Source organism: Puntigrus tetrazona, chromosome 11, assembly GCF_018831695.1.
Source record: "Puntigrus tetrazona isolate hp1 chromosome 11, ASM1883169v1, whole genome shotgun sequence".
Taxonomy (NCBI): Eukaryota; Metazoa; Chordata; class Actinopteri; order Cypriniformes; family Cyprinidae; genus Puntigrus; species Puntigrus tetrazona.
In genome coordinates, this window is record NC_056709.1 from 18,031,386 (window position 1) to 18,048,247 (window position 16,862).

General features: G+C 39.4%; 1 protein-coding gene across 1 annotated transcript in view; it reads right to left on the minus strand.

Annotated features, from left to right (window-relative positions):
* Positions 1–16,497, minus strand: part of tafa4b (TAFA chemokine like family member 4b) — a 39,394-nt gene extending 22,897 nt beyond the window's left edge. The window contains exons 1-3 of the mRNA XM_043251597.1: positions 15,899–16,497; positions 1,560–1,664; positions 1,331–1,445 (exon numbers count right to left, since the gene is read on the minus strand). Of these exons, the coding sequence (XP_043107532.1) occupies positions 1,331–1,445 (115 nt within the window). The 5' untranslated portion in view covers positions 1,560–1,664; positions 15,899–16,497. The remainder of the gene's footprint in view (positions 1–1,330; positions 1,446–1,559; positions 1,665–15,898) is intronic.
* Between the last annotated feature and the right edge of the window lie 365 nt (positions 16,498–16,862).

The window sequence follows — 16,862 nt, forward strand, 5'->3', positions numbered from 1 at the left end:
ATATTTTGAGCGAAAGCAAAAATGGCTGAATTTCGTGCCTGTCCTTTTAAATGCAAATTAGCTGCTACTCTCCGCCCCCTTTACCAGAATAGATTTACACCATTAAAGCTCATACCTTCTAAAAACATATGTGATGGAAACAGGCTGTCAAATCATGTATGTACTAAAGTAAGTTCTCATTCACACACAAGTTTACATTAAATACACATGAGTTACAAAAACAGTGGGTTAATTATGTCTGTAAAGGTAAACTACTGAATACATAAATAAATGAAATTCTTCTCTCTAGTCTCCTCTGAGGCTCAGTTAGCATATTTTGCTCGAACTTTTGCCATGATATTTAAACTGGAACACTTTTGTCGCTTGCAAAATCAAAACGACAGAGCCTTGGATGGAAACTTACACATTATGGGGTGGTAATATTATTAAGAGATCCCTTTGTCACTAGGGGAGGAAATTAAACGTGCTTGTTTTTTCAGAGGCTTGCAGAAAAAGGCTTGCCTGGTTAATCTTTTTCACGTTTTCCTTGGCTTGTAGATAGAAAGGGGCTTGATTTAACACTTAAAAAATGGATATAAACATTTATATATAGATTTTTTTTATGATTATGTCAGCTTTAAAGCACTTAGAATTATTAATTTATCAGAATGCATGTATTATTTGGGGTGTAAATTAGTTTTGATCGTTTTTATGTATATATTAAACTTCATTTGTTCTCATCTGCCTTTGCTACCACAGTTAATACAAGATACGCATTCAATTTATTCACAACACAATACATCTATAATAGAGAAATAACCTTACTGTCAATCATTATTCAAATAACCAAATGACAAAGGGGGGAAAAAAAATTCATTGCTCTATAAAGGCAATTTTTCTAATTCGTTTAACAAAAAATGGGTAGAATGTTTTGCTATCATTGTAGCTTTCCTTATACATTTCATCACTGCCACAAAGTTGAAAATCTGCACATAACATTATACAGATAACATTGTGTTAAAGTGTTAATATATGCTAATATTTAAAATGCTGACATGAACATAAACAGCTTGGGACTCGTTTTAAAAAAAAACGGTTCATTTCAATGATTCACAATCGACTCTTTCTTTTGAGAGACAATAACTTTGCACACTGATGTTTTCATTCACTTAGAGCTGTGTTACAAACTTCATCAAAGGTCATTTTCAACTTTTACCCGTTTAATTAACAAGGCAGGAGAAGAACTTATGGATGACAGTCTTCTGAGCTTTAGACTTGCAGTGTGAGAGTAAACCAGATGATCTGCTTTGTGTTACTCTGCAGTAATTAAGCCAACAGGGCTTTGACATACCTGTGTGTCCCCGCAGACTCCGTGTACCCGCAGAAACCGACTGGCATGAGCACATTACCAAGGTGACCAAGACTACAACCTGTAATGGCCACAGCGACTGCCCCCACAGCTTCATCTAGAGACAGACCAGGACAAAGAGAGAAAGAAAGGAGGTGAGGGAGAGGGTTGAGAAGTATAAACATAAGTCACAGTCTGCCTCAAGGTTGCGAGGAGACATCAGCTGTGTTACCTTTCTGTCCTGTGTTCTCTGTTCACTCTCTTCCCTGTGAGCCGGCCATGTCTCCTTCTTTGTCCTCCTCTGCCTTCACTCGCTTCCTCAATCACTGTTCAGATCCTGAGAAGACAGAAGGAAGGAGGAGAGGGATGAGGTCAAATGAGGCAAAAAGCAGTACATGTGCTTCTCTTCAACTATGGACACTTTTGGTCTTCTGAGCAATCGGATTTGAAAACACAGGTCACTTTTCAAACCCATATTTAATTTCATTTACTAGCATGGATATACATGCATGACAAAAGGATATTTTAAGGGTAATTTCCTCATAATAAACAAATGTTATTTCCTTAAAAAGGAAAATGTAAACTAAGTAAATGTAAAAAAAAAATGTAACCAAGGACCATTGTTATTTGTGAAAAAAAATGTTAATTTAATCCTAAAATTAACATCGAAAACAGTTACTGTTGTAATTTGTGAAAAAAAATTATAGGTAAAATAAATCAAAATGATAACTGAGGGGCAGTTATGATTTAACTAAAAAAATCTACAAAACAAAAATCTAAGAAAAAAATCTAATTAAAATAAATGGGCATAACAGCACAACTGAGAGACTGCTGTAAATTGTATAATAATATAATTTTCACAAAATATATATTGAAAGGATTTCCCTCTTTTGTTTACGTTATCATAAAATGTATATTTTAACAATTCATATTTTTATGATGGGCATTAATATTTTACAACTGAAAGCCTGGGTTTGGGAAAAGGTTAAACAACACAATAAATTAATTAAAATCTTTACAAAACTGTTATGTGACCTTCAGCACATCTTGATATTGCTGGTATGTTCTTGGATCAACATATTAATCCTGGAACAATATTTTAATCCAAAAATATAAGTGTTGACCATCTCTCTACACCTAAACCTAACCTTACCCATGAGTAATGCTTAAAATCAGAGGAAATGATAAATGAATGACACTGATGTACAAGCAACAAACACTGATTGTAAGCCTAAACTTCACAAAAAATATAAATTGGTTCTTCAAATCTGATTGGCTAATCACAGTGTTGTTTCAGGGTCAGCGCACTCAGCAAAATCAGGTTCTGCCTGAACTTCATGTGATAAAAGCAAAAATACGTCTTCGAGTTTTAAATTAAAAGTAACCCTGCCACCTAAATTTCCCTTTGTTCAAGAAACACCCACATATAGGCGAGAAAATAAAAACAAGAATATGATAATAGAACAGCACAGATGAAATGTGAGATTGGAGGCAAAGAAGTAAAAAAAGACCTGAGATGAGATGAGATGGAAGGTCTGAGGACAGAGAGGGAGAGAGGAATGAAAGTCCTGATGGAGCGGGGCATGAGAGAAATAGAGATGGGGTGAGCAGAAGAAGGGCAGCTTCAGAGAGGGATATCCACCCTCAGGGCCCGATGCAACCCCTGTTCTTCAAAGGCAACCCCACACACGCACGCAGGCGGTGGGGCCACAGAGATGGGACTGATATATTGTTTACTGTAGTTCACCTACCCCTAGGCTCCAAGTGATCTCACAAGCACATCACACACTCGCAGAGACCACCGATCTTGCAAGTTCAATCGCACACACACACACTCATACTCTCTTTTACTGGCTTTCATACGTATAGCCAGGCCAATACACAGTTGCACACGTGCACGGTGAACATGCCCATAACTAAACGTGGCCACAGGTCAAATTCCTACTTGACTTGTTTACCTTGATAGTAAAATGAATACCACAAAAAAAAAAACCTTAGCCCCTAGCGCACAGATGACAGTATGAGAAATGTACCATCACTAGCATCTATATTGTCTGCAACCATTAATGTCAGATATATGCACTTGAATTATTGTGCTCGCTTGACTTATTATGTGAGGCACATTCACATTTAAATATTTTATGATAATTATGCACCCCTGCCGTAACCGGTAAGACACCCAGATGCATTACAATATAAAAATGGATAGAAATATCTTTAATTGTCATAAAATTGAATCTGAAAAATCTCAAATGGTTTCTATATGTAAAGTGTTTTTATTATTAACACTGCTTTTGAAGCGACATCACTTGGACATGTTTTTTAGAGATTTCCCCGCAGATCTGAATGAGTGATTGTGCACATTGAAGTGTCACTCTGTCCCCTTGTGGATACAATGGGAATTGCTTTGAATGAAAATAAGAATAAGAGATGTTTTAATACACATTTTAATGCACAAATAAAAAGTATTCATATTCATTTTTTATATATTACGAAATAAATAAATCGTGCTTTTTAGTGATTTATAAAAACAGTGAAAGTGTTGATGTGACTATTCTGATATATACAGTATGAACGTTGCATATCACTGATATACATCGCATACACTTGCACTGGTGTTTTCATTATAGGAGTGGATGAGGAGCTCATAAAGTGTGCATTTGAATTAGTACTTCATCCAAAAGCACATCCAGCATTAGCATGAGCGTGTGTGTGTGTGTGTGTGATTCATAATTAGACATGGTGAGCCACTGAAAGCAGCGCACTATCCATTCTCTTTACACAGACAGACACCTAACAGCATTACCAGCATCTTTGTATTCTGCCACATTCATTAGAGAAACTCACACTAGAGCGCTAAAGGATGCACACAAAAGTTGACTGCGCACCTTTACACGCATAAACTCCTGTCAACAGTCATGACATATTAATTCAGCCTGTCACTGTCAACCGGATCTTCCCACGCAACACCTCTAATTGTCCTAAACTTATGCAAATGCACATGTGTTTGCTCATGTGTGTGTGTGTGTGTGTGTGCCCTATTTATCAGCGTATTAACTGAAGGACTCTTCAGCAGTACAGACCAAGTTGATCATTACATGGAGTGGGGCGGTCTTCGTAGGAACGTCTGTCTGGAGATTGCTTTGATTTGCATTTGGCTTAACCTTAATCACAAACACAAAGCCATGCGCACATGCAGACGCGCACAATCGCGCTTCATTGACATGCACCGGCTCAAAGCCACCTCTGACTAAGATAGAGAACTGTGCCCTGCATTTAATGCTGTCATCTGCTGCCTGGATCTCACAATTGAAGCATTAAATATAAACACACATGCAGGTGAGACGGCACACATCCCAAGGTGGAATACTTGGCCCATTTTCCCGTCGAATATAAAGCACAAACCCGACTGTACAGTCCCTGCTAGACGGAGTCATTTAAATTGACCAGTGAATTGTGAATTGAATTTCCGAGTCTCTCAAAAATGGGGTGCACCAAAATGAAATGGACTCCAATATTACATGCCTGGCTGGCTGATGATAATAAAACCCTTTTAGACTTCTTGACACATCGGTCTTCCAATAACGTGAAATACTAATTGAGGAAATAACTATTGGTTTGTTTTTAACTGCTTGTTTACCTGTTACTCAGTCAATCAGGTATAAATGATTATGGCAGTTTAGATAGATTTTAGATTTTAGTTTTAGAGGCTTTAGCTAGACTGCATATTTCATTTTACGCATGTAAAAACTAGCCCATTTAATGAGTTGTCTTTAATGGCGAAAAGAAAATTGTCATCATTTCTGCCCCCATAAGACATCACAAACAAGTATGAATTACTTTCTCCTGACATTTTGCAGAACGCTGGTAACCAGTTTTGACCACTGTATGTACAAAAAAAAAAATCATACTGTTTTGCAATGGTCCAGAACTTTAATTTTTGGGAGTCTTGTGTTGCGTCTCCTTTTCTCAACACGGCTCATTTCCTTAATTAGATTTTTGGGGGAAGCGCTGCAAAACAGTACGTTTAGCGTTGAGTCAGCTGTTCGATCAGCTGAACTTAATCTGAGGGAAACGAGGCTGCGAGGGATAGACTGCAGCCTTTACATTGACACGCACTGTACAAAGGTCTAGATCATGTAATTTTCAATACCTACAACTTTTTAAATTGTTTCATGGAGTTTTTGTCCACTTAAGGTTTTTTGGAAAAATGTTGCACGAGCTGAATTGATGAAACAACACTGGACGTAACCACTGAACACACTGTACTCCTATCCCCCACAACATTGTTTTCATTCCTGTCAAAAATGAAATATGGCACTACCCTGACAAAAGGTGCAATCACATTAGTGACATTTCTGTGAAATTTCATTGGTAAAAATAGCAATGTATGAAGCACAGCTCACACAGAATCCACTTCCAAACCAAGCAGCTTACTGTTTGGGGAAACTGTTCACCTTTTTCATTAAGAAAAAAGATAAAGTAGAACACACTGAACAAACTGTACACTATCAGCATTTTTAAACAGGCAGCAAAGTTTTGAGAGTAATATAGAGCAGCTGTGTTTACATTTTTTGGGGAAAATCAACCTAATAACGGTTTGCTATAACTTAAACATACTTATAATACTGTTATCATTTACGTACCCTCATGTTCTAAAATAACCTGTATGACTTTCTTTCATCTTTACAAACTCGCAAAATTGCAATGGTAGTACATTGTAACTCAAGAGTGTCGGCCAAAAGAAAAAAAAAAAAGTATGTGGCTGACTGAACTGCTTCAGTGATGTTTAGTGAAAAACAACATGATTGCAATTGTGCTGTGAAATCTTGGCAGACGCCATTGCTCTCCTGTGAGCCATGCAGTGCTTCACACTCCAGTACAGCAGCTGGAAAAAATACACTTTTTGCATTTGCCAACTGCAGCGAAAACACTAGAAAAAGCACTAGAAGAATTTCTTCCATTTTTACCACCTGCTGGACAGGAGTATGAAGTCCACATTGTTTTCAACAAATGTTTAATAAATGACCTCCTTTTGTGTGAAAAAACAATGTCATGTATGTTCTACTTGTTACAAAATGTTCTATTGAGAGAATTATTCCAAAGTGACGTTCCCGTAGTTTTGAGAAAATTGTAAAACGGGTTGATTTGCATAACCACAATTCTTTTGGTTTTGAAAAAAATGGATGCTTTAAATGTTTAGCGAACGCTCTGAACTGTTTCAAAGCTTTAAGAGAACAATGGTAAAAGGTTTTTGGAACATTTTGGTTGCTGTGGTTTCTTTTGCCCGTTCGCTGTCTCACTCATTTTTGCTCTCTCTCTCTCTTTCACTAACACGCACGTACACATACGAGCCATTTGCAACAACAGACCTGATCCTAAATACACCATTTCATGCTCCGGAGCTCAAACAGAGCAGAAAAATGAATCCCTGCAAAACAACTCTATCTCTCCGATGAGAGGCCCAACTGAAAATGAGCCCGAATGGTGTGAAGACCCAACAGAAGTTCTTAAAAGCATCTCAGATTTCTGGAAAAATGCACAATATTGAAATGCGGTGGGAGGCCGAGGCCTCCGGTGCATTTATCTGGCTTTTCATTGAAATATTTCCAGCCTGCTGCATTCCCACGTCTCCAGGCAATATTGGTGCGTGCGTTTATGTGCACAAGCATCTGCGGGGAAGCTCGCAGTAAAGCTCCGACAGCCAATCCGAACGGACGCGGGGAGTTTCCGCACCGCTGGCCCTGCCGTATCAGTGTGTTTGCAGATGAGTACATCAGCTCTCGCTCAGCCGATATTACTGGAGATAAGCAGGCAATTTTCCCCACCCTGCACTATACAGCATCTCATTTCAATATGTATTTACGAGTTTGTGTGTGTGCGTGTGCGCGCGCCTGTGATTATTTTTGAGACTATTGGAACAGTGAGAGATTTTCTCGCAAAGTTTAATCTACAAGACGACATAAGCCTATATAAACACATCTACCTTTTCACACACAAGAGCACGCGCACGCACACACATTCCCGTGCATACTGCTCATTCAGATTTTGAATGCAGTTTCCAAAGCTGCAAAGAGTCTGTATCTTTGATAATTACGTCGCATGATTACAGATTAATAAATGTACATCAAAAAATTTACTTCTGCAAATCATTTGCTCTAAATTGGAGATTCTGACACGATCCAGCCACCCTTATGCCGCAAAATGATTTGTGATCCTGGACCATAAATAGCACAGGTCCATTTATAGCAATAGCCAACAATACATAGTATGGTTCAAAGTGATACATTTTTCTTTTATGCCAAAAATCATTACGATATCGATTATCGAACATGTACCATTAAATTATTAAATGAAAATTTCCTACAATTTTTTGCACCCTCAGGTTCTATATTTTCAAATAGTTGTATCTTAGCCAAATGTTGTCATATCCTAATAGACCATGCACCAACGAAAAGCTTATTTATTCATCTTTTAGATAACGTACAAATCTTAATTTCAAGAAACTGACACTTATGACTGGATTTGTGGTCCACAGTTGCATATATTAAAAAACAGCAATGCCTCAAAGTCTGTACTGTTACAGGACGTTAGGATAGACAAGATTTTCTTATTTGCATTTTGGTAAAACTTTACAATGTGGGTGTACAAATATGCATCAAATAATGCTTAACTAATGCACAGATAATTATGAGTTAATGTTAATGTATAACTCATGATGAACTAAACCGTTTATTAATGATTACTGCATCAGCAGCTAATGAACATTCTATGTGATTCATCGATTAAGTAATCAATATCATAATGCAATTACAACATACTATATTAACTAATAAAGTAAATTCATACGTTAATTACCACACTGGGCCAAAACCATGCCTTTAAACGTCCCGCTGTCTGCTTTAATTAATAATTAGCTAATGATTTGCAGAGGTATATATAGTGAATAGTACTTCTTGTGGCACAGAATTATTGGTAACATTTTACAATAAAGTGTAATTTGTTAACATTAGTTAATGTGTTAACTAACATGAACAAACAATGAACAGTACATTTATTATACTATTTATTCATCTTTGATACAATCATTCATTGTTGGTTCATGTTAGTTCACAGTGCAGTAATTAATGTTAACAAACACAACTTAATGCATTAGTAAATGCTGAAATTAAATGCTGTAAAAATCATTATTAGTTTGTGTTAGCTCATATTGTTAACTAATTAACCCTATTTTTACTAAAATCATTTCTAAGCAAGTATACTTCAGATTATTAAAAAAACGATCTATGCAAATCTTTGCTGTTGGATGTAATACAGCCCTGAGCTCTCTACAGTTTTTGTATCAAGCCCCAGGGTAATATGATGACAAGGGTACCGAGTTAAAGTTACAGAAGAATTGATCTTCATTGCACTTAAGTCCCATCCACAGCCTGTTGCTCAGACTGGAGTCACAGTCTCCTAGATCCAATGACTCCACCAGACCGTTTTTTCCCTCTCTTCCATTTCCTCACAGACCCAGTAAAAAGAAATAGCTGTAACCAGAGTCTTTCCTTCCAGGGTCTTTACGTGTGAGCATGCACGCTTGCCTTATAACTTAAAAAAGCACCTGTGCGTCTTCCTCGTATGATTTTAACACATCACATTTAAGCCCTCTGAATCAGATGTGGAGTTAGAGCTAAGCTGAAGTTTGAGCTCATTTGCTGAGGATCTGCTTCTCACGGCATCGTCTTGAGACGGCACAGATGCTGTTAACTGTCCAATTAGCTTTGCTCTGATGTACAAGCTCCATGAAGTTCACCGTGATGACCTCATTTTAACACAATGAGACGCTTCGCTGCATCATTTACTAGCTATTGTATTCAGCCCATATGTTAATTTTTTAAAACTCTCCTTGTTGTTTGTATGGTTTGTATGACAGCTAGTGTAAATTCGGTGACAAATTAACCAAGCCATTCTGGAGAGCTCCTCAAAGATTCAATTTCTAAAAGCACATTTTATAAGAGTTTCACCAAAAAATGTAAAATATGTAAAATAATTAATTGTGAACAAATGAAGTTGTAAATTAGATTTCAGTGTGTGTGTGTGTGTTGAACGATAACTCTAGACAGGTTCCTGTGTGTTTATGAAGGCATGGTGTATCTATAGCACTTACAGGATAATAAACTTTCTGCCCCAAAGCAGTACAATCTGCTACATTATTACACTTCTCTCAAATGTATTGCACACAAGCAAAAACACGCACACACGCACATATGTCAGGGTTTCTCTTTTTTTACATTCACACCATTTACCACCTGACAACAATGTGCACCATCTCTCAGCCATCTGTGCGACTCTAAAAAGCCTGACCATCAGTTCAGCCCATAGAAATAAATACATTCATTAATTAATTTAATTTAAAAAAAGATATTTAAAAGAAACTCCAATATCCAACTAAGGAAAAAATATAAGTAGTCTCTGTTTAATATCATAATGTTTTAAAGATATTTTACTAGAAAAAACTGAATGCTTGACAAACAAATGTTTGTATGAATAAAGACCTGGAAACCAAGCAACACATGGGAATCACAATAGCCAAACGTTAATACAGGGCGAAGACTTGACTGGAGAACAGACCCCAACCAAAAATTTGTAACAACACAAAATCATAGTTCATAGATCTATGGATCAGTCCACCGAGAGCATACCTCAAGCGTTAGCCAATTCTGATCTAAAACCAGTCTCATACTGCCAATGAGAAGATCTCACGAAAGAAAGAATTGCCACAAAGTGTGCAGCGAATTACGATTATCTGCTTTTGTCCTCTTTCTAATTATCGGCCCTGTATTTTGTGACCCTGCCACTATGTCCTGTTTGGGTGTGGATTTAGACAATCAATGAGAGTGGTCCGCCGCTGTCGGAGCCGGGGTCTTTCTCCTTGCCCTCATCCCTGCAAAGGCGTGCTGAGGCCGGCCACTGTCCCGATTATCTCACACCCCTCTATCGCTAATGACCAGACTCCTGCAGCCTGCCTCGTAATTATAATAATGACAAAACGTGCCGGGCATGCAAAGAGAGCGGCCGAAGGAGAGACGGGAAACAGAGACGGGAACAGAAAAAAAAAGGAGAGAAAGAGCGAGTGAGTGTGATCAATTGTTAATTTTACAAAGTCACTGAGATGTGTCAGCGGTGTCAATAAGTGAATTAATTTGTCTGTGGGGCTCTGGAGTGTGACACCGTATTGCCGTGTTCCCTCAGGAGCACAGCCGTCTAACCTCTTGCACTTACTCTCCCTTTCACACATACTGGCTTTTATACACGCTAACACGCACGCGCTCTAATCGAACTCGCGAGTTACTCAGCGCAGTAAAAAAAAATCTTTCGATTTACATATGTTCATAGACAGACCAGCACGAAACCCTAAAGCCTAGAGGCTAGTGGTGTCTTTATGATTTTGCTGCTGGCACCCGTGTATGAACACAAGAAGACACTCGATGCTGGGTGTTACAGTGATTTTATCACTTTTTAGAGGGGTTTTAAGCAGTCTGCTTCACTTCTAGCCTAAGAACGTCCCTTAGCTGTAGTAAATTTACTGTAACGCATGGCCTTGAGTGGCTTATTGCTTTAATAAATCAGGCTTAATATCTTAACCCTACACTGCGCAGTGATGTACTCCCTTCAATACAGTGAATAAACCAGTGCAAGTTAGCTCTAGTTAATCACACAGACTATAATGCTAGCCATCGTTTAGAACAATAAACAATACAAACATGAACATCAGGCTCAGAAAGAAGGGTAAGCTTGCAATTACAAAAGCACTTGTGACTTGTTTATTAAAATGACATGTAATATGATATATCCTCATAAACTTAATTTATTAGCTGTGTGTGTGTGGTGGGGGTGGTTATAGATATAAATTATATAAATTTAAATTCTCTCTCTCTCTCTCTCTCTCTCTCTCTCTCTCTCTCTCTCTGTCACAGTTATTTTTTGTTCTGTGTAATCAATCAACAATATAAATACATATATCTGAGAAAAACCTCCAAATTGCAAGAAAAGCTTCCACACTCTACTATTGAGTATTATTTTTAATTAAGACATAGTAATTTGTTAAATTAGCTAATTAAAATTGTTTTTTTTTCTTCTTGTCTGTTGCTCAAGCCTCTTCCTAAAAGTGTTTACCTGCATTGCATTGAAACACGTTTTATTACAACTTAAATGCTTTACATTCTGTGCTCAGTCAGTTTTTTCACCTTCCTTTTACCAAAGCTGTATTCTTCTACAGGTGTGCATATAAAGAAATCTCCACCTCTTGCTTTTAAGGCTTTTAAATCTCACAATACATTTGAAAGCCTACATGAGCCACTGAAAAGACAAAGCAAGTTTTATCGATAGAGACTGTTTTGAGTTGACTGAGAATCTCTACAATTGAAAAGCAACATTTCTGTTCCATTTGCTTGGGCCACAGAAGCACTTAAAGCCGGCCACAAAACTGATGCACATTTAATAGGCTTATTCTTTTCATTCAGAGTTGTAACCCGAATACTGAAGGTATTGCTTCACCTTATGCCAAAGCAACCCAATCCACTAAAAGGAGTAACCTATGGTTTGGGGCTATAATGTTCTGTGGAGTTATTGTGTGTGCTGTGTATGTGCGTGTGTGTGTGTTTTTTTATAAGACAATAGCGCAGGCTTCTGTTCTGGTGTGGTAACACTTCAACATATTTTAATTTAAACCTGACAGCTCTCACTGACACTGCTCAGATCAGACAGAAGTGTGTGCCTATTCGACGTATCCCATGCTAAATCCAAAGAGCTTTTTCCTTTAGCCTGTTATTTAAAGCAAATCCCATTGAAATGGGTGTCATCCATTCTAAGAGGAATAAACCTATCCAAGCCGCCACTCAGTGCAGAAAGCAGGACGCTATTTAATACCATCAGAACAGACGGTAAAAACTGTAAGCTATGTCAAAGAAAAAAAATAATGGATGGGAATATGAGCCAGTACACTTATAAAAGCAGTACCTTGATACAGCGAAGGTATCAGATGGTACTTTGATATGCGATACCATGTTATTGAACAATTACCATATTCATATCATGTATGTGGTACTACAAGTTATCCCGAATGGCACTACTGTAAAGCATATCCAAAAATCATGATCATACTGTACCATGGTGCTTTTTGTCAGTTTTTTTTAAATTATGTATTTCAATATTCTTTTTAGTACATTATATCTTACTACTCTTTCTTCAGCCAACTTAATACTTAACTAAACAGTAAATAACTGGACACAAAATAGCAGACGATCGGTTTCCAGGGACAGAGGTCATAATGTACAGTAATTTCGCACGAGTGATAATTATTTTGCATATGGCACAGATACCCAACGAACAAAAAAGTAAATAAAATGCATGAAACTGATAGGTTGAAATGATTTAAAAATGTTCATTTAGTATAAAGCTTTGCATTTTATTAGCAGTTTGCTCTAAGAAAAAAAATTCACAATGAACAAAATCAGCTAAACAGCATTACGCTAATACTGATATTGAATGAAACGAGAAAGAAAGGAGTGCTGGTTTCAGTTACCTAGATGAGCGGTCCAATGCAGAGCACTGATATTTGCAAAAGACCAGGCCGCTGGATTTACCAGATTTGAAATCAGGAGCATTTCATACTTTTGATGTATTTCTCTCTTAAACTTTTTTGTTGACTAATGTGCCCTCTCCCAGGCCTCCCTCATTTTGAAGGTTTCAGGGCCAAGTGGCGTGAAGCGACTGCTCGAGAGAAGGGAAAATACGAAGAGCCTCCCGAGGCCTGACTCCCTTCAGTGTCTCCGTTTTTCACTGTCAGCGCTTGCGGAGTCTGGTATTGAGACCTGCGTCCGGCGGAGCATTGAGTTTTGTGAGGGAAAGAAGAATGAGCGAACTGGGGGAGAAAATGGCCATCAGGGACAATCTCATTTACAGATGAGAGACTCTCCCATCACTGCCTTCTGTTCCTCGTGAATCTCTCACTCTGTCTCTCCCCCCGTCATTAATTTCTTTCTCACCCCTTTCGATTTATATCGCTCCCTCCCTTCTCTTTAATAACCCTCCCACCATCTCTCTTTTTGCGATGCTCTCTCGCTCAGCCTCTCTCTCCCCGGTCCTTGTCCGTTCTAAGAGCATCCATCCATCACGGCAGCACAGAGTGGATCGGCTAATGCCAGCTCAGAGCTCGGAGAGCAGATCTGACCAGCTGAGCTGCTCACAATCCGTGCCTTATCTATCAGAGATCCCCCCGAGCATCCCTCATTCTCCCTCTCCATCCCAACACGTCCCTCCCTCCTTGGTATATGAACATGACTTGTCCTCCCACGCACTTACTGAGTAAAGAAGAGAAGAAGCAATATTTTGTTTACTAATAAAGCTAAAAATTCTAAAACTAGCCTAAAATAACGCGTGTGTGTTTGCCTTATAGTGTCTTTAACTGTTATTATGAAAATGAAGGTTTATTATAAATATTAAAACCTAGCCTAAACTTCATGGTGGCAAGTCTATTTCGAATTAATAAATGTCCTCAAACAAGATCATTTTCCATCATTTTAGCTGGAAGTCGTGTTGTCGTGTGAAAAAGAAAAGAAAAGATGCATGTGAATTATTGAAAAACGGAAGAAGGAAAACCAATGGACTGCAGGCAGCCGCCCAGATGTGCTCTTGCTCATGCTCTCTCTCTCTCTCTCTCTCTCTCTCTCTCTCTCTCTCTCTCTCCTACATCTCTTTCAAAGACTGTGATTCAAGGCCCAAATGAAAGGGATGACTGTGCGTGTGACAGAGTTGGAAAAATACATGCCTAGCTTCTCCTTACGCACAGGTTTCACTGAGCAATCTCCGCTGGGCTCAGCTGTGCTGCCTGGCTCTTAATGCGAGTGTCGATGACAATTAAGTCGCTTTACATTCTCGACCAAACCTCGGCTCAACTACTGACACGACTGTCTCTGCGGCGCGCAGCGGAGGACGCGAAACAAAGGGGAAATAATTACTCGCTCTCAATACTTATTGGACAGAGCAAATGGCAGGGATGGGGGAAAGGGGTGGAGATGAAGATGAAGAGCAATTACTACATGACGTGAGGAGGCTGGTGCGCTGTCAGTACACCGCGCTTCAGCCGCGCAGCTCCGTCGCCTCTCCATTGAGAGAGCGGTCAAAGCGTCGTTAAAAGCGCCAGATCAGCGAATCTCTGGTAGTTACCGTTTCGTTAGTCGCTAAGCAGCTCAGAAAGCCTTGGTGCTCGTTTATTTAGTCTCCTTACGCGCTAAAGTGCTTTATCCAGTGTGCGAATAAAACGGCTTTAAGGTGAGGTGGCAACTTAAAAATAATCTAGTGCGCAAATCCTTAGCGGCACTAGTAGCAACTGTTTGCTATAAGTTTATTTGCGAAACGCAAATCATAAAACAACACATGCATAATGTTTTACGATCGGAAAACGCAGTACCGTTGTTATGGTTACCTCGTCTGGCGAACTGGACTTCTTCCTTTCTTCAATCTGAACTTTATGCTATCCATATTCTTTATGTTATCCATATTCTAATTTATATGTACGCGTAGTTACTTTTACGGCTTATTGTTCCACTGGCGCGTAGATCTTTGTGAAGTAGAGCTTACAGGAGGTTTAGGGTTCAAAGATGCCGCAGAAATCCTGAAAACTGTATATTTCCAGCATGTCCAGGGGGTCGTTTTCTCAAATAGTGCGAAAATACCGCCAAAATGAAAACTGAACGCCATCTTGTCTATGAGCTGAAAGTTATTAAACATTTCAGAACAATAATTGTCAGCGCGCGTTGTGTGGATCATTATAAAAGCTCAGTGCCGGGCTGTGCTCCTTGGGAAGAAAACCTAACAGCATTGCCATGAATGCTGTGTGTTTGTAGATTTGGTGTGAGATCTGTGTATTGCAAACATGCAACATGCAATATGTGATCCTGCCACTGGAAGAAGGGGATGATGAAGAGGAGGAAGAAAGAGTGGGAGGCGCTCATTTAACACAGTCACTCAAATCATTTGTTAAAAATATGTATTTATTTGAAGAAAAAAAACTATTGCGTGACTAGTCTAGTTTAAACAAATTTCCTTACATTTTTATTATTAAAAATATTACATCATTGCAATTAGTTACTACTTATGCCTACTTTATCAAAGTAGGCCCACACAAAGTTACGTCTTCATGCTTGTCATGTAAATATAAGCTTGTCACGTGGCATGCGCAGACCGCAGAGCATCGCTTTAAATGCGCTTATCAACACTTTTTTAACAATCGTTTCGGTGTACAGCAGCATTGCCATGGTCACAATGTAGTCGCAAAATGTATCAATCGTCCCATTTGCTGAGAAACACGGCGGAAAAGCAAATAAAACGACACGCTTTAAGTTAAGGACTTCGTTTAGGACCGTCTTTACGCGCTACAGATAACGATGCGTTCGGGGACTCGCGCAACTTACGTGCGACTAATTCTCTACTTAGCTCTTCCGGAAACCCGGCCAATATCAATTTGCAGGCAACAAATAATCAATGTCGCCGTTTAAGCCGAAGAGCGAACCAAAAGCAGTTTACCTCCGTTTATGAAAGCGAGGGCATCCTTCTTGCTTCAAAACGTGGCAGGAGTCCTGAAGACAGATGTTCTCTTTAAACGAGCTCACTTTCTACTCGCTCCAGCTCAATAGCCGCCTGTCCGTTACGCGGAGAGCAGAACGGGGGAGTTCACAAACCGAACGTGCCCATTATTTCGCGAATCTCTTCGCCACACATCACCGGCGAGACGAACGAAAGAGGACGGGAAAGGAAACGCGAAGAGCGCCGTCAGCGTTTGAACCTCAGAAAAGAAGTGCGTAAATCCATAAGGGGGTTAGTAGACTAATGACCTTATAATGTTCCAGACATGCTTGTTAGGTTATTAACAGCTGTCTTCCCGCGGAACCGCTGGGACTGTGAGTGATGGGGAAGTCTGCGATGATAACTGCGCCTCGCGCACTCCTCCCGAGCTGCGATCGATTTGACAAGAGAATTGCGAACTTGCCTTGCCTATTCAGCGCACGTGCGTCGGCTGCACCCCGGCCCCGCGCGCGATCTTTCAAGTAGCCGAGCTAACTGATGTCATAGTTTACAAGTGCTGAAGCGAGCGGCTGCGCTGGAACGACGAGCCCGGCAAGAAAAAGTGGGCGAGAAGGTTTCTAATTTTTTTTTGTACGCCTCCAACCCGCCCGTCTAGAAGCGCAGCGGGGTTTTTTTTTTGTTTTGTTTTTTTACCGCGTGCTCAAACAGGTTAATCCTTTGGAGATCTATTTTGTCTGTTTCGTTCGGTTTCATAGCCGGGGACTTCTATCATGTGGCAAATGATGTTATCAATAGCCAGTCGCAGCCCCTCAAGGTTGAGCTTGCCAGCTGAAATTAAATCTCCATTGTGAATTGCAAGGGGTTCCGTCACGAATACCGGTTCTGGATGCCCAGTACCCCAAAAAGGTCATATGTAGTTTAGAGGTGTAACATCCGATGCTCCTGAAAAGGGTGTATTTTCTCA